General features: G+C 40.0%; 1 protein-coding gene across 6 annotated transcripts; it reads right to left on the minus strand.

Moving 5' to 3' along the window:
- Positions 1 to 934: 934 nt before the first annotated feature.
- On the minus strand, positions 935 to 21,419 carry LOC123062197 (ubiquitin C-terminal hydrolase 13). 6 transcript variants are annotated; one of them, XM_044485584.1, is made up of 33 exons: positions 21,195 to 21,419; positions 20,886 to 20,967; positions 19,782 to 19,917; positions 19,542 to 19,699; positions 17,343 to 17,608; positions 17,026 to 17,238; positions 16,841 to 16,949; positions 16,631 to 16,746; positions 15,839 to 15,937; positions 14,668 to 14,777; positions 13,950 to 14,024; positions 11,359 to 11,437; positions 11,124 to 11,270; positions 10,966 to 11,046; positions 10,763 to 10,882; positions 9,445 to 9,567; positions 7,541 to 7,612; positions 7,312 to 7,397; positions 7,110 to 7,218; positions 6,949 to 7,017; positions 6,766 to 6,867; positions 5,123 to 5,178; positions 4,845 to 5,028; positions 4,664 to 4,765; positions 4,515 to 4,586; positions 4,358 to 4,423; positions 3,775 to 3,840; positions 3,485 to 3,582; positions 3,106 to 3,163; positions 2,083 to 2,199; positions 1,606 to 1,680; positions 1,448 to 1,525; positions 935 to 1,365 (listed from the first exon to the last, which is right to left on the minus strand). In XM_044485584.1, the coding sequence occupies exons 1-33, from the start codon at positions 21,222 to 21,224 to the stop codon at positions 1,324 to 1,326; spliced, it is 3,396 nt and encodes a 1,131-aa protein (XP_044341519.1). In that variant the 5' UTR covers positions 21,225 to 21,419; the 3' UTR covers positions 935 to 1,323. The 6 variants fall into 6 exon arrangements, with proteins under 6 accessions (XP_044341519.1, XP_044341514.1, XP_044341516.1 ...); XM_044485579.1 differs by lacking the exon at positions 3,106 to 3,163 and having other exon boundaries at positions 3,485 to 3,559; XM_044485581.1 differs by lacking the exon at positions 3,106 to 3,163 and having other exon boundaries at positions 3,485 to 3,559; positions 7,550 to 7,612; positions 21,195 to 21,409.
- Between the last annotated feature and the right edge of the window lie 1,216 nt (positions 21,420 to 22,635).

The following is a 22,635-nucleotide window of genomic DNA, read 5'->3' on the forward strand; positions in this document are numbered from 1 at the left end:
AGGAGTACACTGAACTATGTCAATACAATTAGTCTATACTTCAAGATTAAACTGTCTAAATTTCAGCATGCTATTGACAGGAGTAGTAAACATTCACTCTAAATATGAACTCTGCCAATACATTCAATTGACAGTACACTTCAAGATTCAGTATAATTATCAGAAATATGTAATCTTGATCAAAAACAATGACTTGGACTTGCAATTCACCATCAAATCGGATCTAGAGGGGGAAGGGGAGGGGCACCCTTGACGAGCTCGAGCACCTCCCAGATGCAAGGGCGTGCCCCCTTGGCTGTGGAATCCTAGAGCGGACGGAGGAGCTCGCCCCCTTGGCGGTGGAGTCCTAGAGCAGACGGAGGAGCTCGCCGCCCCCATCCTGCCGCCGCTGCTGCGTGGCCAGGTAGCCGCTGCTGCAGGAGATGCGCTCCTCACCTGACGACCGGCAGCAGCCCCGTGCAGGCGATCGACAAAAGCAGCTCCATCGCGCCGTCTTGGTAGTCCCCGCCGCAGATTGAGCACGGCCGCTGCAGACCGAAGTGCCGAAGGGAGAAAATCGCATTTTCACCGGACATGCGAGAGGAAGAGAGCACCGGCGACGCACGCAAGGGAGAGGGCGCCGACGCTAGGGAGGGAGAGGTACCGCGGGGGAGGGAGAGGAGGCACAGGCGGCGTGAAGCTATGCAGAGGGGAGCGGCCCCGGCGACACCAGCCAGTCTGAGAGGAAGGAGGAAGAGAGCAGAGTGTCGGTCAGAGAGGAAGGAGGAATAGAGGGACTTCATGTTTGGTCGGCAAAAGGCTGAGGAGTAAATTGTAAAATAACCATTGTGACATGTTTTTCGGGACAGAGGGAGTAATAGAGAAGCAATAGCTCAGATCTGGCAACAAAGCAACGAAAAAATTAAACCTTGGGTTTAAAGAAGATTGGTATTCATACGAGTCGCACAGAATATTTTATAGCTAAGGCAACGACCACAGAATCAACCGAGTGCAAAAATTCACTGCAAAATACACAGCTTACAAAGTGAAATTGATCTAAGCAAAAAAGTTCTATAAATCCCTGTACAACCAACCAAATGTTAATTTCCTTTCGACAAGCCACAATACATCCGCTGTATGCAACGTCCCCTCCAAACAAATAATAACTCAGCACAGCACCCTCTCAACAGCCGGTTCTACATCTGTATAACTACCTGGTCAAAAGCACATCATGGTCATGGATTTTGCCGCCACTTCATCTGCAGGGTGTGCGTAAATAACATTGGTGTTCTTGCCCATTCGTTTAGAGAAACCGTCAGGTCAGAACTGAAAATATCGCCATCTTTAGTTGTAGATCTTCACCGGCTTTTCAAAAGAATGGCGATTCTGCAGTTGTTTAGACCTACTTTGAGAATAATACAGCAACTAACATATCTGTTATGTGTTGGCAGTCTCTATAGTTAAATACCTGATTGGCCCTTTTGGTGGGCATGTCTGAGTGCTCCAGTCCTAGGGATTGTTCCCATGGTCCATAAATGTTTTTCTGCTGAAAGAAATACCAGCAAGAAAAGTTTGAATAAAGGAATATTTTCTGTCAAACATCCAAAAAAACAAAATGTACTCCACCTGGAATCGGCTCAATACAATATCTGAATCTTGGAGGTAATCCGAGCGATTGTAGGCAACATAAGCGAATTTCCACTGAGACAAAACAACATAAAATCAGATACTATCCAACAAGATGGCAACATAAACTGGAAAACACTAACAAAAGCGCATCCAATATTCCTCTAACTGAACCAAGATATACCTATTTTTACAATTTACTCCCTCCATCCAAAATATATCATTTTTTACACTGATAATGTCAAAAATGATCTTATATTTTGGGACGGAGGGAGTAGATCGCACACCTATAATGACAAAGCCTATTTCAACACTGATTTTCAGATGATATATTCAACAGAATAAAGGAATGGACCTAGTAAATGGCAGTCAGTACATTAGCTATGCCCAGGGACTGTTTATAATAGCAGTGAAAAGGATAGATTTTTTTGCAGAAAATTACATTATACAAAAAAAAATAGAAGGTCGAAACCACACCTTAAGAAACTGCTCGTCTGGAACCTCAAATTTCTTCTGAATGCGTACTTTGATATCTGACAAAGCCTCGCCCTCACGAATAAGGAAGAAGAATGGCACTCCATAGTATTGAATGTGCTGCAAAGATGATGTAACTGATTCAGCAACAATAACATACAAAGTATTATTGCTTCTCTCTGACAGTGTGCAAAAAAGAGTACCAAGACCAAGATACCAAACAATAGAAAAGGCCAGAAATGCTATGATAAGGGCAATAGATGTTGGAGCTGTTATTGTTTCTTGTTTTTGCTTTCTGCTTTTGCTTTGAGAACCTGTTAGGGTCATGCTCTAGTGGAAACCCAGCCGCAAATTTGCAAGCACATGGAAATAAAACAATATATTGGTTTGCAATGAAATGGAAGTTCCACAACGTTAGCTCAAATACCTATTCATGCTTTAAAATAACATCAAAGTTTTATTTCGAGGTAATCAAAATATTTATGTTTTGTTAAAGAAGTCAGTATGTTTGAATTGAAAATGTACAATAGCACAAAGATTCTAAATAAATAATACAAATCATCATAACTGCCGCACTGGTAAGTCCTCTCAATCTGCAGGTCAAGGGTTTGAACCTCACATCTAAAGCTAATTTTAGTTAAGAGATTTGAACACTGGTCCGCACAAAAGGATGACAGGTGCACACCACTAGGACAGTCAAGCTGATGTGACTGTTTCAGCATTCATGTGTTAAGACTGCACAACACTCCAAACTATTATATCCAGCTATTTACATTCAAATCGACGAAACTCAGCAAAAAATTCAAATATCAAACGAAATGAATTATAAACCCTGTATGACACAACAACAGCCCAACAACTTTTTGTGCCTACACAAGACAAGTTTTGATGGATTATTCGTACAAGCCCAAAGCTAGCTATTTGGACAGACCAAGCCTATTCTGAACAAGTTGAATCTAACACACTGATATTTTTTACATCAAAATTTTAAATCTGTATGACATAACAATACTGCACAGAGCCCACCAGTTTCTTAGGCATATACAAGACGACGACTTTAACAGATTTTTCTAAGCCCAAAGCTCTGAAGAGGCAAAGGCATGCAAGTTTAAGCTAGCACATTAACATGCCTGAGCGAGTGACAATTGCAGAGCAGCCATGATCATGTTGCTCCTCAGTACATAAACTTTTTCAGCATAGGTTTGCTCAAGTAAATCAGTTAGAGCACATCTCCTCAATCATGGCAACTACCAATTAGCAGTACTTTTAGAGATCACTATGTTCTCTACACTAGCTTCAAAGGAGCTTGAAGCATCCTGAGGATTCAAAACTATATAGGGAATCCATATCCATACATGAAACATCAACGGTTTAGGACTACATAGATGCATAAAAACGATAATACCTGGTTATCTTTGAAGAAGTGGACGACATGAACCAAACGGTCTCGCGGACCGGCACTTTCCTCTTCTTCGGGAATCTGACAATAAAAAAATTAGGAAACTGGAGAGAAAAGACACCAGGTAATTACATGAAGTGCTTATAATGCATGAGATGAACATGGACCATGTCATTCCGTAATCAAACCAAAGAAAGAAAACAAGGGATGGATCTGTAATAGGAGTAAATGGCCTGAGGTTAAGCCTTTAGAGCTTCTAGGAGACTGTAAACAGTATTTGTGTTTATGATGCATACCTCCTCAACATGAAGAGGTACATTTGGATCATGAACTGCGTCTATTTTCTCAGTAGGCTGGTACACCTGAAAAATAAGGCAAATGACTGATAATGAATACAAAGGTCAACCGGATTATTTGTGAAGTATGTGCATCATCTTAATGAGACTGGATTCATAAAAGAGAGACGGAACTTTAAAGTGAAGTGAAATCACAAACCATAACAAGATTTGTACTTTCCTTGCAGATAGCCAAAACCACATATTTTACAGATAGATATCCATGGTTACAATTTATATTTAATTTTTTTATAGCACGGACTGCAAAAGAAGTGGGGTTTGTAGCCCCATCACGGTGTGGTACCACCCATGCAAGGACTAGTGCACTGCCTTCCTAATTCCTACCAACATACTGCCACAGTCAGCGCATTCTACTACACTGAAGACATGCACCATGGTACAAGTTGACTTTCGTGATAATACAACTCTACTGTTTCCGAACCAACATTTCAATAGTAAATAAACAACTGAATATGACCATACATTATAAAAATCTAGTCTAGAGGAATGATAACTTCCATGGTGCAACAGAGATAACAAGTACCTTCCATATCTTGTTATTGTTGACCTGAAATAGCCTAAGCTCAGCGTCACTTCGAGATAGCTTAACCTAAGAAAAGGAAAAATAGAAAAATTCAAGATCAAGTTGGCAGAACATAAAAACCCTTTCAAGAAACTAACAGTATTTACAGTAAATTCACCTTTGATTTTAAGTCGTCGATCAAATCAGAATAAGCGCTACCCTTTGGCAATCGTATAATGTGAAACAGCACCTGATAAACAAAGGTTATTGCAGAACATGTTTAGACACATAAAAGCGGCTGCAAGCACAAAATTTGGTGCAAACTACCTCATTAGGTGTAGCTTGGTGAAAAGCAACTCTCAATGTTATCAGACCTTGCAGTTCTGGCAAAGGAATGTCCAGTATTTCATAATATAAAATGTCAGACATCTGCAAGAAAAAAGGAAGCTCAAGTAATCCCATACAATGTAGTAAATAAATAGGAACACATGAAAAAAAGGTGCCTGACCTGATTAGGGTTACGTAAAAGTAACATATCTGAAAGATGATCAATACTTCTATACTTGATGTATTGATGTTTCGGTTGCTGTAAATGCGGGATGTGCTGAGTAAGGCGGAGTTTTGAAGGATCATCCATACCAAGATGTTGTGCAACTTTCTCAACAACATCATCATATGTGGAACGTTTTGATCTACAAGTATGAAAGTAAAAGCAGTTATCAGTGCTTATTTATGAAAGAAAACGGTCAAATGTGTTACGAAGGTTCAGAGATTCCTGACACATACAGTTCTAGAGAGAAGTCGTCTTGTTTTGGCTTTTCAAGCAATCTGAAGTGCACAACCTATAGATAGCAGCAATAAAAAAATCAGTAAAAACAACCATTAGACAACAACTGTAGTAATAAGCTTTTGAAAAAAAGTAAAACTGCCTCGCGTATATATGACAATGACTATTGAAGGAACATCAAACACCAGACTAGCACACAACTAAAAGGGCAGCCCGGTGCATGTAGCTCCCGCTTGCGCAGGGTCCGGGGAAGGGTCCGACCACTTTGGGTCTATTGTACGCAGTCTTTTCCTACATTTCTGTAAGAGGCTGTTTCCAGGAGTTGAACTGGTCACAAGGCAACAGCTTTTACCAGTGCGCCAAGGCTCCCCTTCTAGCACACAACTAAAAGTGGCACACAAATTAAGAGATCACACAGAATTAAGAATCACCTATCTTCCCTGAATCAACTAGATTAAAAACTTCAATTCTCATCTCGTCTGCTCTACTATGAATCATAATAAATAGTATGATTAATATTAATGAAGAGAGAAGTTTGAAAGACTAGCTTGATAAAACAAAATGTCATCTATTATGTGACAAGAAACTTATTCTACAGTATCACTCTGCACAGAAAAGCACCATCTGTTTTGCAATGTGGGGAACAATGTCTACTTCCTACTTAATATACGTCCTGCACAAAAAAAGCTATCGTGCTAATGATCTTTTATAAAAAAAACATATGCATTAAAATTTATATAAGCAAAAGAGCTCAAATTCAAAATGACATCAAATATTAACAAGCTAAACTGATGTAGAGTCAAACATTGGTGTACTAACGGTTTCTGTCAGGACATCAGAAATGTATGAACACAAAGAGACACTTTCATATCAAGATAAACCTCAAACTATAACCCGTATCGGATCATACAGCTTTCATGAAATTATGGCATATGCAAAATATTCTCCTATTATGAATTAAGCACTCTACTTCGACAACATATCACCGAATTTGAGCTCAATAGTAGGCTTAAGTCAACAGAGTTTATGTACTTTCATCAAATGATATATCTACCATTCATAATTGAGAGTGATTTTACAATCTGATTTTACTCAGAACCAGCATGCAATTGAAAGCATAATGCTCTACTTTCGTTTGACAAGCAGGTAAAATATATTAAATTAGCAGTCAAACTCAAACATACATCACACACCAACAAATGCATGCATGCCAACCCAAGAAAACATCGCTTTGCACAGGGCATGGTCGGTAACTTCTTTCACACATAGATTAAGACATAGCATAATGCTACAGGTGAAGCACTAGCTCCACGAAGCAACACATACTTCGGCCTTCAAGCAGTTTACGCAAACAAAAACACCATGTTAACAATCATTTTTTGGCAACTCAATCACGCCAACAATCTAACCAATCATAGAAAAAGAGTTGGGACAAATCATGGACCAATCATTGCTAGCAGATTAGGTGCTCAAACAGATACAGAGGACGTAACATGTAAGATTCTAGCTTTAATGATTGATAAAGGCATGTGGCCAAAACAGACACAGGAATTTAAGTATCACGAGCATGAACTATGAAATATTAAAGCAAGGCAAGGTATTGCAAGGGGAAAAAGGGGGTCCAAGAGCCAGACAAATTTACCTGTCTATTATGGACATATTCAAAGAAAGAAGATACATTGGGATGTCGGTGTTGGTCCAGAGAACAACGTTTTTGGTAGCACAATATGTCTCCATCTGCAATCTGAAAGCAGCAAAAAACATGCCATAAGTAATACATACACAGACAATGATAAATATTAAGCATAACTTTAATGGCACAAACCTGGTTTAAACTGAAGGAAACATCACAGTCAACTGGTTCGCACATAATATTTGGCTCAAATTTTATTTCCTACAGAGGTATAAGTAAAATGTCATTGTGCTACCAAAACTTTTTTTAAACGGGAAAAACTCAACCCCAATTCAAATGACGTCAAAACAAACCTCGTACAACTCAATGTCTTCATCAGGCTGAAATCCTGCTATCTCATTCAATTTTGGCACTATATCAGATGGCTTACTTGATGCTTTCAAGAGAAGATTCCCAACATATCTGTTTCATAACCGCAGGGGATAATATTAGACAGATTCAGTGTTGCCAGACGATTACATAATAATAAAATGTCAAGCTGGAGAAAGAAGCAACCTTAGTTCTTCTTTTTCAGGGTCATAGAGCTTGAAGAAAAGCAAAATATCATCCTTTGTCCTCGAAGCAAGAGTCAAATGATTCTCCTGCAAGTGTCACAAGCAAATATTAGATGGCACACCAGTAAACAAGACCAATGCACCTAAGCTACAGATGGCACACTGCAGTTGAGTAGATGAACTATATAAAAAAGCTAAACTGGGTATAAAAAGCTGTTCATAATATTAACCTGTACAACCTCCAAGTACAGCCTCAATTCAGAACTGTTCATTCGAATTGCTGCATCTTTAAGCTGTCCAACCTGAAAAAAAAATCAAATTATTTAAGTGTGAATCAAGAAAACTAATAGTGATGCATATAATAAATGGATGCCAATGTTCATGAGGCGCCAGTCAGGTAGTAAAATTAGCACCCCAGCGCTCGATCACCAATTAGGCAGGCCAAGGCAGGAAACACATGGCTTCATAGGAATAAATGGGAACTCAAGACACACACACAACTAGGAGACAAGCATTTAATTTGGTGGCCACATATTAATTGTTTGAAAAGCTCATGTCTAAGTGTCTGTACCTAAACTCAGAGATTTACTTGGGCTCACTTAATCATTTCAACTTTGCACTTAGCTAATACTGTTGACTAGGGGTGAGATGATTAATGTTCAAAAAAGCGGAAAGCATAAGCAAAGCTGAAGGCCACCGCTTAGAGCAATGAGCGCTTGAGCACAGCTTAAGCGTTTTTTAAAATTGGCCAGAATTTGACTGTTTTTGAATAATATGCACAGGGAAATGGGAAACATAGCACATACGTAATTGAAATATATCATCTAAAATGCAGTTCACACCATACCAAATATTACGTCCGTCCCAAATTACTTGTCTTAGAATTGTCTGGATACGGATGTATCTAGGGAGTATACATCAGGTTCACACAGCAAGCAAAATAACAACTAAAATGCAGTTCAGTTCAAATAGACATAGTCTAATAGAGATCATGTGCCCAGAATCTGAAGTAAATGCTTCCCAAACAGACCCTAATAAAGTAACGAGGTAAAATGGCATATTGCCATTATTGCGCAAGCAGGCAAGCAGAACTACAGAAGTAATTCAGAAACAGCCAAAAAAAAAGCTTAATATACCGCTTACGGACAAAGCGAAGCGTTTTGCCATTGCTCAGCGCTTAAGCGTCGCTTTAAAAACGCTTTCTTGAACAATGGAGATAATGGTACAAGGCTAACAAGGACAATTACATGGGACCTCTGATGTGCTGGTAATTTTGTCAAGTTGTATAGCAGTAGCAAGGAACACATAGGATAACTCGTACCAGTGCAGCTCCAGCACATACCTCGGAGTGCAGGAATAACATTTTTATTTACAGGAAAAGACAAAAGGCTACACCCCAACGCGACTGTATATTGGTATGGTTACCCAGTTCGCACTGTGAAATTGTTAAGAGAGGTGGAGGAGATTCTGCAGCCAATTTTTTAAATAACAGATCAGAGGGACTAGAAGTTGCATGTTGTCCCCTCCTCGCCTGCTGCCTACATGCTTTATTGCACCGGAACCAACAAGAAATCAAAAGGAATGTGCGTGAAGAAGATCATTTGGTCTAAGTGTCTGAGATAAGATATTCGGAAGAATAGAAGGAAAAGATACGACAACAGGAGAAAACGAAATGTCCAGCTTTTATAATTTGGAAAGTTGTGAAGCATAAAATAGTTACTCCCTCCGATCCTGATTATCAGCAAAAATTAATATGGATCAGAGGGAGTATTATTATTCTTTTATACATTTGAGAAATGTTGTATTGCCATACTTGTACAAGTATACCGATGCGTTACTACATGACACTGAACTGAACCCTGGAGCATACTTTGTGCAGAAAAATCCAACATCAGTCGCCTGGAGTATATTTCATGCAGAAAAATCTAACATCAGTAACGAAGTACCAAAGACCAGTCCCTAGTCACAAACCAATGAGAATTTGTCCTTATGTATTAAACAAATCCCAGTACATAAAAAAACTGACAATGACAGATAGATTTCAACGTCGTGTTACCAAAAGTGCAGAAACCAAACACAACCACTGTCAAGCAAAGTTTAAGCAAACAATTAATATATGTCAATATTCACTTACAGTATATGATTCCTCCTGTTGAGTTAATGGCCGAGTGGGCCTGTAGGTGTTGTTCTGCCGCTTAGACCACCACCAAAATCTCTGGGAGTGGACGGGGATACCAAATTCTTTTGAGAACTCCTCCTGTCAAGTAAAACTCATTAAATCAAAACATGCATCCTTTGGCATTGTAGTTAAATGCAAACAAGAAAAACTAAGAACAGTTAAAAAGTGGATGCCCAAGAAGATGATTGTTGCAACCAAAGTCAACTAAACCATTTTGTTCAATTCCCAATAAGCATTGTTTAATATATTACAGCTTTATTCCAATCCCACACACAAAACAGTGAACAGAAGCACAAATTTCAACTATACACATACATACAGAGAAGAAGAAACACTAGAAAAACGATACCACAGGATTCACATTCAAAAAGAAGTTTCCAACTATATACTTTCTGTGGCAAATAAATTATACTTTTTCTAAATCGATGATCAAAGTTAAGCTGGGAGACTTGAACAATAAGCATTGTTTAATATATCACAGCATTATTCCAATCCCACACACAAAACAGTAAACGGAAGCACAAATTTCAACTATACACATACATACAGAGAAGAAGAAACACTAGAAAAACGATACCACAGGATTCACATTCAAAAAAAAGTTTCCAACTATATACTTTTTTGTGGCAAATAAATTATACTTTTTCTAAATCAACGGTCAAAGTTAAGCTCAGAATAAAGGGGAGACTTGTAAACCGGTCCGGAGGGAGTAATATGCGACCTATGTATGCATACACAAATTTTCATTTTAGTAAACTCACGGCACACACACACATTCATCGAAAGCATTACTATGGTAACAAGGGCGGTGGATACAAATTTTATTTAGTTAACCAAATCAAATAATAACTGTTTTAGTTACCTAATCAACAAAGTAGCAGCAATTACTGTACCATTCCTATAATGCCAAAAGTGAAGAAATATATTCAATGACGCCAGTCTAACTATTACAAATGCTTGAAACAGAAGAAAGGAGAGGAAAAAACTGTTTTAGGTACCCAATCAACAAAGTAGCAGCAATTACTGTACCGTTCCTATAATGCCAAAAGTGAAGAATTATATTCAATGACACCAGTCTAACTATTACAAATGCTTGAAACAGAAGAAAGAAAAGGAAAAAACAGCACGCAAGTACAACTTAAAAGGGCATCAGAAATTCTGCAGTTGGGAGTCATGACTATAGCAACACTATCATATGCAAAAAGCACACATATTTAATTTACAAAATATCTTCATATCCAGAGCAACATGGCTATTCAGTGAGAATAGTTACCTTAACCTGGTTGAATGGCATGTCTTTAAGTACACGGATAGGATGAATTTTTTCATAATCCACGAGATCAAAAAACATGTCTCGTCCAATTTGTGCTGCCAAATCATGATCTCTGGCAACCTGGGTAATTGTTCAAATGAAGAACCAAGTGAGAACAGCAATCAGAATGACAAACCCAGTCAGATAACGATATAAAGACAAACCTTAAATGTAGTGAACATGTGAGCCTCAGCTTTCTCTTTTTTCTTGTTCTCCTTGTCTTCGTCTTCCTTTCTTAGCCTAGTCTGAGAAGAATTTACACGATGTTGAAAGGAACTCTATGATATCAAAAGGCAAAAACGAAAAATAATGAGAATACTACCTTAAGGTCTTCATTGATGTCTGTCTCTTCCAAATCACAAACAATTTTCTCTTTGTCACTTTCACGTATGTACACAAGCATGTAAGCATTTGAATACTTGGTAAATTTAAGTGGGTTCATATTCAGTCCAGGATTAGTATGGGGGAGCTGTAACCAAGAAACAAACAGCATTTGCAGTAAGAAAATTTAGCAATGGCCAACATGAGACGTTTCAATATTTCCGAATGGATATTACCTCTTCCTCGCCACCATACTGCTCCTCCAACGCCCGTTTCGTGTCTTCTTTTGTCACTCGTTCATCATCGAACTTGTACCTATATTACAAATTTGTAAAGTCAATGAATTGCACACAATCCACTTGTGATTGTCCAATGTAGTGCTGAAACATATAAAGAGACTATAGGGGAAGAGGGCTTTATAGCAACAAAGCAATCAGCAAACATGGTCCTTATCAAATAGCATTCAGTGATGGCAATACATAGTGACTATTGCTAAGAATATGTAAAAGAGGGTGACTATGTGACTATTTAGATATTATTAATTAGAAATTCAATGTGACAGATGATAAGACAAATGTCAGTTTTAGTAGCTATGTGGCTATTTACATATTAATTAGAAATGCACTGCACAGATGATACAACAGAGCGATTGTAGTGGCATGCAACAGACAAAGGTCAGTGTTAGTAGTACACAACTCAAATCCGTTTGTCTTACAAATGCAAAATGCAAAAGCTAACACCATGACGTTTCAGGTGGCAAGTCAAGGCGAAGGTCCATATTTTTTTAATACTCTATTTTAATTCTTCCAAACAAATTGAGTAAACCTACAAAAGCCAACAGCAGGGCTCTGGTAAAGGCAATGTGAGTCAGCCCACCCCTTTTCACCTTTCAAGGGCGTAAGCTGTGGCGCGAGGCAACGCCTTAAAAACACATAACAATTGATCAAAAGTAGTTCAAATTACAGCAAAGACTTTGAAACCATAGCAAACATTAAGTTCTTTTTAGGATAAATAATGTGGGAGAAGATTTATATCTTGATGAAAAGGAAGAAGAACAATGTTTTTTCTCATACTTCCTCCGTCCAAAAAAGCTTGTCCCTCAAATGGATGTATCTAGCACGAAGTTAGTGCTAGATACATCCATTTGAGGGACAAGCTTTTTCGGACGGAGGGAGAAGAAATCAGCACTATGGAGCCTTTTTGCCACAAGTCCAATGGCCAGTGTGGTTCCAGGCAACAATCAGCTTGTGACTATATCAGTACAGCACAGGGTGATGGTGGAGCAACATCAAGCAACCACGGGAGCAGTTAGAACTGAAGAGGTTGATCATTAAGCTAACATCAAAACATTTATCTATAAGGCTTCCATGTAGTTACTTGCAGATAGTCTATATTAGTGGGAAGGTTCACAAGTCGACGAGTCATTCCGAGGTTGAGACTCATAGACTAAGCGTGACTAATTGACACTAGTAACATTGAAGTTGCGAGTCATAGACTAGTTGACACTGAAGTGAAATCAGCCCTGGAGTTGAGACTCATAGCCTAGTCTATAGACTAGTCTTGACTCATAATCCAAGGTGGGAACTCCTTTTATAAGATGGAGTGATTCTCCATCTCCCATTTCATATATAACTATCAAACTTCGCTGATGTAATTGTCACCCACAGCCTGTAAATGGCCCCTACACAGAAGGACAAGAACCAACGTCCTCGCAACTCCCATCACCAATGACTAATTTACAAAGATGAACTAAGGCCCGTATCAACTTTTAAAGCTACTAGCACATATGCCCGTGCGTTGCAACAGGAGAGAAACTTAGTGTGTCCATATAAACGTCTACCAATACGGCACGACAACATCTGAACGATCAACTGACGACGGCAAAGTCGTATGCTAAAGTCTAGAAAAGTTGCAAATGAACAAAAACTGCTCAATTAACCCTTTAGCTTTTCTCTTGCAAAATTTAATTTATAGAAACAGTTGGACTCCAACTCCGGAAGGATTAATTTTTGTGCACTTCCTTTAACCATCAATTTGAGAGTGGAACAACATAATCCCATATTTCGAATTTATTGGGTCAAGGGGTAGCAGTTGCGTTCCTTCCTTTGTACTGTTATAGGTGTCGCTTCTTAATGCATGTGCCTCTTTGATTGGCCATGCCGCATACTTGACTTAATTAGCTGCTCCTGTTCCCAGGAGCATGCTTGGCTTAACTCCCTTTCTTATTTGTCACATGCAACCGCGCACCAACTTATTTGTGGAGTTCTAATTTCTTCCTTTCCCCAGGATATGTAGGGCCAACACCTCAACCTTCGTTTGTTAATTCTTGAGGCAGCTGGTTGATTCTACGACAACTTGCATGCATATATAAACCGGTGAGATTTTAAGAAAAGAGCAAGGTGGGACTATTTTATTGGGTAACGGATCACGTTTTCTGGCAGAAGAAGAAGCTAGGTGAGTTGGTTGAGGCCTTCACTACGACTGTGTAGGTCGTGCGTTTAAACCTCAATCATGGCAATATTTTTTTCGCTGCTCTCAATGGGCGGCGTGCGGATTGCGGATTGGATACTAAGGTCAGGTTTTTTTTGCAGAACTTTATGACGGACCAAGAATATTACCTCCCTTTATTAGTAGGTAAGTAATAGATTAGCATACAGCCCCCCAAAGATCAAAAGCACATACTAGGTACATAATTTCGATCATAATGTTTTCACTCGAATCATTTTCTGACGTGAGGAATAAATTAAAAAATTAATTGAGTACCAAAGAACCATATCCAATAAGTCTGCCCATAAGAAAGCATCTACTATTTACAATCGAACCATACCATTGATTAGAAAGGGTAGGGCGGATGAAGGCATAGTAGTGTCCACCACTAACTCCACCACTGTGAACTAGCACACTGCATTAAAGAAAAGACATAAGGTTCAAAGTCAACAAGACAAACTCCAGACCATGTCCCAGTACACTAGTAGAAAAAAAGGTTCTCACTTGAAAAGTGCAATCCAATATGCATCATGAAAAGTTCCGTGCCCTCAAGACAGCAAACTAAGATAAAATGGAGGACACTGGCAGTGTGTGCTAATAATATTCTAAAATAAATAGACTATATTTGCACTACGTTAGTTCATTCACTGCTACTACATCCTTTCCAGTTTAAAAGGCCCACACATAAACCTAGAGCACCAATTCAACCAATATAATACAAATTTTATCTCATAAAAGTTATACCATTAGAAAATGTAGCATTTGAAGTTTCTAATGGTATAATTTTTGTGATATAAGACTCGGGTTACGTTGATCAAATTATCAATCTAGGTACACGTGTGGGCCTTTTAAACCAGAAAGGAGGTAGTACAAACAGAAAGGGATGAATAATGAAGTAACAACACATGCATAGTGTGTGAACAATGTAATTGCTAAGAAATTAACTGGGCAAAATTAACATTTGCAGCACGTAAATATTAACTGTTAAATAATTAACCACCTATACGACACTAAATATGGCATAACAGAAATGCACAAAAAACCTATTAAACTATTACCTGTGAAGAGTATAGAGGTTGCGCACACTCCTATCAGCTTCTGGAGAGAGATATTTCCCGTCATCTCTGTCAAGATCCAACTGAAGTGGGAACTCATAACGGTCGTTTATCTACATTGTCAGAATGGACTTAATGTAAACGTTAAAACAAAACCAATAACATATGCATGAGAAAGTATTTGACAAAAAATAAACACACCCAGCCTTCAGCAACCCTGGTTTTTCAAATACTAATCAAAGAACATTCAAATCACCGGCAGACTATTGATCACTAATACTGTGCTGAATATAAGAATTACCCACCTTAAATTGTTCAAGATATCAAAAACCATCTTTACGTCAAGCACATTAGTAGATATATGTAGACTAATAGGTAAACAGAACAATTTGCCGATGGCAGAATATCTTTTGTTGACTCTGATTAATGCTTTAGATTCTAAGGACGTGGTACCTAACCTTCCAAATGCTTGAATTACACTAAGGACAGACCCAGTGCTAGAAGCTCCCACCAGGTGGGGTCTGGGGAAGGAATATGGGGCAAGCATGCAGAGAGGCCGTGTCGAACCTATTGGCACAAGTGGGGAGTACTTCACCACTGCACCAGGCCAAGTGGGGACCTCTTGATAGTATGAATACAGAAGGGAAATATTAAAAGTAAAATACACACGCATAACTAATACCTTTTGCATGTGCAATTGGTGTATTACTGAAATGAGTGAAACAGACAATTATGGGGAATGGGCATGTCAATAGCTTATATGCAACTTGACTTGGTATATATTCTAACATTGACAATAAATAAGTGTTTTAAAACTTACCTAAACTGCAACTAAACAAAATGCTTGGGCAAGCAGTTAAGCATTATAGCTCACCATATTCCACAAACAAAAATGATCTAGATGGGATGAGTAACAGATAAAAAAATTCCACCATAGGGATAAATTACAAAAAAGATCAATTCACATAGACCAGACTAACAACCGAATAATGTATTTCTTGTTAACCTGCCCCTGATTTTTCTGAAACAATATTGAACATGGTACATTACTAAGTGCAGAGCCTACGTAGAGACTTATTGTGCCCTTTTTTGTGTGATACTAACCACCACACTGAAAATGAAGTCAGAGAAAACCTACAAAGATGGTGAGAATGCATAAGAAATGAATCCACACCTTAACCATTATATCCCGCGCATGATCATATTCAAACCGCTTCAGTTGAAGTTGCAGAACTGGAGGGAAATCAATAAAAAGCATCCCTTTCTTGGCATCCTGAAAAAAGGGAAGAAATGTATTAAATTAAGATATCTCAAACAATCATGAAGTATAATGTAAAAATAATTTCCTGTAAAACGAATGTTATCAAAGCGCATTTCCCTAATAATACTGGAGAATCAAGCAGTAAGTCCAGCCATATATGAAGGTTTCAGAGAACCACAACTTCTGCCATTTTCTTCATTTAACAACAACTTTTGGGGCAAACAATCACAGCTTTTCAAAATCCAGCATTTTGACACAGTTGATGACATTTCTGACCTATGGGACCCACTGGTCAGATCTGACAGGGCAAAAACTCATCGGGAGGTGCCTTGTCACTAGCGGATATGGGCATGCCCGAACCTGATTAGGGCATTTCGCTATCCCATGATGTGGCCGGGACGTTCCAGGTTCGGACATGTAAACTTCAGCATGCGTGACATGGCATCTCCTGCTGAGTTATTTTGCCCCCATCAGAACTGACAGGTGGGCCTCACAGGTCAGGAACCCTATCAACTGCATTTAAATGCGGCATTTGGATGGTCTCTGACCATTTGCCCTAGGAGTTATGGTTAAGAGAACATTCAAAGAACTGTGATTTTGTGACAACTTCATCCAAATTGTCATGGCTCCTTGATATTTAGTAAAAAAAATAACTTATTAAACAGTCTTCTAGATATTGGATAGCAAATGCCAAGTCAAACTAACCTGCAGGCCGTATTTTTCAGATTGATACTTATTATCACCATCCAACATCTCTACAGCTACATACTTATCAAAAGATGCATAAACATCTGAGCAGCCCTTGACATCAAGTGCGAGATCTGGAAATTTTGATAAATATGGCATGAACTTATGGCCACAAAGAGAGCACTAGAGAAATAAGGACCAGATTTAACCTTGTTACTTATTACATACCATAGAATGACTCTTTTCTAGTAGATTTGTAGTCAACACCAATGCACTCAATATAATTCATATGGTGACCTTCAAATAATTTTTGTATTGTTCCTTCCACAATAGTTCCCTGGACAAAGGAATAGTTGCACATCAATGACTGGGTGTTATTGCTCAATATTAAAATCAGCATGCAAATGCCTAACCTTCATTTTATCCTCCAGCTTTTCACATAGAACCCGATTTAACTCTTGGACATCATGCTGCATAAACGACTCATAGGAATCCCATCCAAAAGATTTAGTCAGCTCTTTTGTGGAAATACTATTGTCACCATGCTGAAGTCTGTAGAAAAGACTTTGCAAAGCTAAAGGAATGCTCCCGGAAGGTGTATCGACAGTAGGCATATGGTACACGGCCTACAGTATCATTCTTTGTATCAGAACCACAGATGGATTGTCGACAAAAAACTAGAAATAAGCCTTGACTTTCAAAGGAAACAAAAATCAGAAATACAACTTACCTTCCTAAAGTAGGGAATATGGTAGAGTGTCTGGAGCAGCGAATTCATGTAACAAGTGGCACCTTGATTCTTGAGACCAACATAACCAGTCTCCTTTTTTGAGTCGTAGTTCCAGTAATCCACAATTTTACGCACAGCAACCTCAGCTTCAATGATGCATTGATCGTTCACAATATAACCTTTACTAGGATCATATAGATCAATTAAAGGCATAAAGGACGTAAAACCCCAATCACTTTCTCGAGAATTAAATGTATGTGTTACTTCTGCAGGGGGGAGAAAAATCATCAAATAATGACTAGCACAATGTGTCAGTTACTATATGCTAAACATGTGAGTTCATTTCAAATCTAAAAAATTGAGCAAAAGAAAATGTTTTTTCAACTGAGAGAAAATTGTGAAGAAAAAATATCAGTGCAAACTTTAAACAGCAGGAGATTCTCCTTTTAAGGTTGGGGAAAATTTAAGAAGTATGGCACACTTTGATGTTGAATAAGAATTATGCAAGTGTTGTGAACATATAGTACATGGCCCACCCAGCACCAAGATACAGAGAGGATCCCCGTGATCTCAGTTAGGAAGTTTCACAAAGTACATGGCCCACCCAGCACCAAGCACTCAGTTAGGAAATTTATCTTTCAAATTAGAATGTATCTTTTAGACTGGGTCTTACACCAACAAGAGAGACGATATACAATTAGTTACTTAGATTAGGGCCTTTGTATAAATAGGACCCTCTATGAGGAATTAATCAAGCAAGAATTAGAATAGTTTATATATCTTGCCACCAAAGGCAGGGGCCTCTACCTAACCCTAGTCAAAGTTCAAAAAAGCGTGCTTAATTGTGCGCTTATGCGCGCCTACACACGGGGCGCTGGCCTAACGCCTCGCCTAGGCCCTATGCGCTCGAAAAGGCGTGATGCGCACCTAGGGGGAGCGCCTTTTGCACGTATGCGCGATTAGGCGCAAAAATCTGTGATTAGGCGCGCTGATTTGGCGCGAAACTGCAAGCAGGGGCAGCATCAATCAAAGACAATAAAAGGAGCGGGATCTCCTCGCGGAACACAAGCAAATACCAAATGTTAGGGTTAGGTTGCTCTCCTCGCACCGCCAGCTGCCGGAGCTGAAGCTTCTCCTCGCGCCGCCGGCTGCCGGACTCGGATCTCCTCCGCCTCGCGTCATCGGTTGCCCGACTCGGAGCTTGTCCACCTCACGCCCCCAAGCCTTCGATCTGCTCTTGCCACCTCCTTGTGAGCTCTCTGCCTCTCTCCCTCTCCATTTCTCTCATTGCTGGTGCGAGAAGGACTGGTTGCTTGTGAGTTGCTGATGCTAGTTGCTCGGGTACTGTCGATGCTAGCCTGTTGCTACTGTCGTGTGCTCCAGCAATATGCACTTGTACTGCTACTAATGTGTGCTGTTGGTCTGCTAGTTGGTAGTTGCTGCCTGTGTTGGCCACTTGGTCTGCTAGCTATTGATTTTGTTGGTCTGCTGCTTGCCTGCTTGTAGCCCTCTCCATACAATTGTGTAGAAAATGCATAATTGCGCCTAAACGCGCCTAAGCTAGAAAAGCACAAGTAGGTGGCCAAACGCATATTAACACCTAGTGCTTTTTCTTAACTTTGACCCTAGTACACAACAGGCACATATAGACTGCATGAAATGTGTCAATTGTCAAGGCAATATGCCAGGCTTTTACTTCAAAGGCATCAAGCTAAAAATAGTGAAAAATGTCATAGAACAAATAGATACTGTTCAACAATAAAAAGTAAGGGCAAGTGAACGTGTAGCTTAATAAATACTCCCTCTGTCGACAAATCTAAGTTGCTTATTGCGTTTCAGTCTCCAATGCAAGACTTGGGCTATGATTTTTTATCGTACTATGCCAGCAAAAAACAATGTCACACTACATTATGGAAGGACTTGGCAACAAATTCAATGACATTATTTTCGTGGTCAACTTACATACTTGCACACATAATTTGGTCAAAGTTCTAAACGTTGACGCCAGGGTACCCACAGAGGACTACATTTCTGAAAAGACGGAGTACGCAATATCTACTTCACCATAGCTATATGAACAAACATTTGAGGTAGTAAAAATTCGGATACCAGTTGTGTTGCTAGCGAAATCAAACTAAAGTTAATACTTCAAGATATGTAGGTACACAATAAGGTCTGTTGAGAAACAACAGGAGGTACCTTTTCTTACTGAGTGCTTGCTGTCTAATTGGTTGATCACAGCAAGGCTAAATTGGGCACTCCTACTCCAGCCAGTAGGTAAAGACTTAGCATCAGCAACATCCAGATACATTGAAAGGTGATTTACATTGTTTCCTGTGGGGAAAACCAACACTCGCCTGCAAAGAGGTAATAGGAAAAGAAGTAAGCCACAGAAGTAATGGATGTATAAGATAGCAATAAGAGGCTGTGTTTACTGACCAGCTGTAACCCCCAACCACAAAAACGTCAGAGTGAGTTTTTCTACCACTGTGCTTGGATATACTTTCAATCTTCCATGTAAATCTGGAAGTTGATGCATCAGGCAAACTTTCATTGTCAACAGCTGGCATGGATTCTGCAGACCAAATAAGAGTAAACAAGAGAAGAAGAAATTAACACCTAACCTGACTTTTTTGTCTCAACCGTTGACAGTTGTGTTACTATTTAGCGAAACATAGCACGCACCAATAATAATGTTAAAAGTTGCCTTTGTGGAATTGGCTACGCATCCAACTAAGGTTTAGCATATGTTAGCTAATCAACATGCACTTACAACAGAAACGCCATCACCGCCATGTCCTAATAACAGTAGCCATCTACCACCTAGTCACCCACCGAAAAAGGAAAAACATGTACAGCCGCAAGGGATACCACAAAATCCAACATGTTTTGGAATGTAAGTTCAGGATTCACCTTTTAACATTAGTGTTTTTTGCCTTCACATCAGACACCAGCACTACAAAAACTATTAAAGCCATACAGAATGAATGCATAAATTGTGGCGATGCCCTCCCATAAAGCACTGGCATGCATACGATTGAGGACGATGTACACATCAATCAAAATCAAAATCATGTCCATGTTCATTGATGCAACATTTTCTTTGGTTATAACCTGGATACTCAATCAGTTTCCTTTGGTTTTGTGATGCAACATTTTCTTGTTTTCTCGAATGTTCATTGATGCAACATGTAGGTTATATCAACTCATCTGGGTAATACAGATATTGTGGGGTGTAACAGACAGGCAATTCAACTTTGGAACGAACATGTCACTGATAGCAGTACATGGACATAGGTAGACCTATATAACCTGCCGTAAAATCACCCTTAAACTAATATTAGTACAAACCAAAAAAAACTGGCATCAAGCTAAGACTGAAAGGAGTGACCATAAATCATTTAACAGTCAAACAGACAATGGGAAAGGACGAACGGTAGCACGCAGAAAAGATAACACATTTTACCATGAAGCCACAGATAATGCATAGCAGATCAAAGTTTCAGCCGAAATTAACCAAAAAGGGGCACCGAAAACCCTCACCTTCCATCGGCTGCGGTCCCTCGAAGACCTCCACTTCCTGTTGTGGCACAAGCATCTCCTCGTCCTGGTCCTGCGGCGGCGGCTGCAGACAACAGGCAGCCGAACAGTTCAGCACGGGGAGCTAAACAATACTAGAACCGAACAAATCGCCACCACAAAAGACCGCCCACGAAACCACGCCAAATCGAATCAGGTCGAAACAGCCCCCTAATCGCAGAAACCCTAGAGGAAACAGCGGCGCACTCCGGGCCGAAGCGAGCGGACTCCGAGCGGAGTGGCGAGAATGGCGAGGTCGCTCGGGGCTTTTACCTCGGGGGCGCGAGGAGTCACCATGGTCATGTGCGGCGGCGGCGGCCGCTACGGGCGGCCGCGGGGTTGGGTCGCGTCGGCGATCGCCGCGGAGAGTTTGGGGATTCGGGGCTCGCGTGCTAGGGTTTAGGGGAGAGGCGGGCGGGGGGGACAAAGCGGGGAGGAGACGAAGACGAAGGGGAGAAGGGGGTAAAAAAAGGGATGGGAGGGGCGCGTGCTCTTTGCGGTTTTCTAAAGAACGCGGGGCCGCGGCTTTAATCGAGGGTCGGTTTGATATTTCGCGCAGGGCAAGAGGGATAGAGATTTCGGGCTGTAGGGAACAGAATGCACGGTTTTTTGTTGCTGCAAAAACTAGACGGTGCCTCGAGCATTGTTGTGGGATTGGAGAATTGTTTATGAATATATATTATGTATATATAATATAAACGATTCTAAAATTTAAAATGTGTGAAAATGCAGCAATGCATTTTTTTGACATAATAATAGGTTAAATATGCGACGACTTCATCAAAAAGAAATGTGACAACTAAATGTGATGGGATTTAAAACACTCTTGAAATGCATGAATGCATATTGATGGTATGATGGTAGAGAGACACGTATCGATCTCGGATGGTTTTAATAGGCCAAGCTAGCAAATTCAAAATTCAATGGTTCACGTAATCTTAATAATGTGACTCATTATGAGAGTAGAAAAAATAGCTACGATTGTTAGTGTGGTTTGTCGATATATGGTATACATTTGATAGCAGGATCAATGAATGTGCCTCCAAAAACCTCGGGCAAGTGGTTTGCTTGTACGACCATTAGGGGGAAAATATAAAATCCTCAAACTATAATTAGTGTCTCAGAAACATCAAATCTAGTACCATGTTGTTGAAGTAAACAACAAAAAGGCAGTTTTCGATGTTGCTGACAACAACAAAAAGTACGTGTTGCCCCCACCCACGAAAAGGGGGTTTTCGTGGCCGCCTGCCTGAAAAAGTCTTTTTCATTTATGCCGACTACAAAAAGTGCTCGCGAATTGTCTGCTCCCGCTCCCACAGCTCCCCACCAACCGACATTTATTAATTTCACGGTCGCCAGCAACAAAGAGGCTTTCACTATCGTTGTCCATGAAAATTCACGGGATAACCTATGGGCCTTTCTTCTTCCTCGGGTCATTCTCTCATATATCTCTTTATTTATGTTCCGTTTACTCGTCGTCTTTCGTGACTCCTGGCCGGAGAGGCAACAAGTACGGCCATGGGGTAGGGGTGGAGGAGCCCTAACCACGTGGATGAGTTGCACGCTTCGAGCGGCCATTAACGGAGCTTGGCAGGGGCGCCTCCGGCGATGGTTGGTGCAGCGGTGGCAAGCTTAGCATGGGCGGCGTCAACGGTGGTTGGTGTAGTGATAGCAGAGCTTTGCCAGTGGAGGCGCCAACGAATGGAGGAGGTTA

The sequence above is a fragment of the Triticum aestivum genome, chromosome 3A, assembly GCF_018294505.1.
Source record: "Triticum aestivum cultivar Chinese Spring chromosome 3A, IWGSC CS RefSeq v2.1, whole genome shotgun sequence".
Classification (NCBI taxonomy): domain Eukaryota; kingdom Viridiplantae; phylum Streptophyta; class Magnoliopsida; order Poales; family Poaceae; genus Triticum; species Triticum aestivum.

What these genes read in the sequence shown, in the direction of transcription:
- LOC123062197 (XM_044485584.1), bottom strand. Translation starts at nt 21,224, where the DNA reads ATGACCATGGTGACTCCTCGCGCCCCCGAG. An exon ending in CTGAAAAATACGGCCTGCAG is followed by an intron (nt 15,938 to 16,630) that starts GTTAGTTTGACT and finishes CCCTTTTTTCAG; the next exon opens with GATGCCAAGAAAGGGATGCT. An exon ending in AAGACATTGAGTTGTACGAG is followed by an intron (nt 7,018 to 7,109) that starts GTTTGTTTTGAC and finishes ATACCTCTGTAG; the next exon opens with GAAATAAAATTTGAGCCAAA.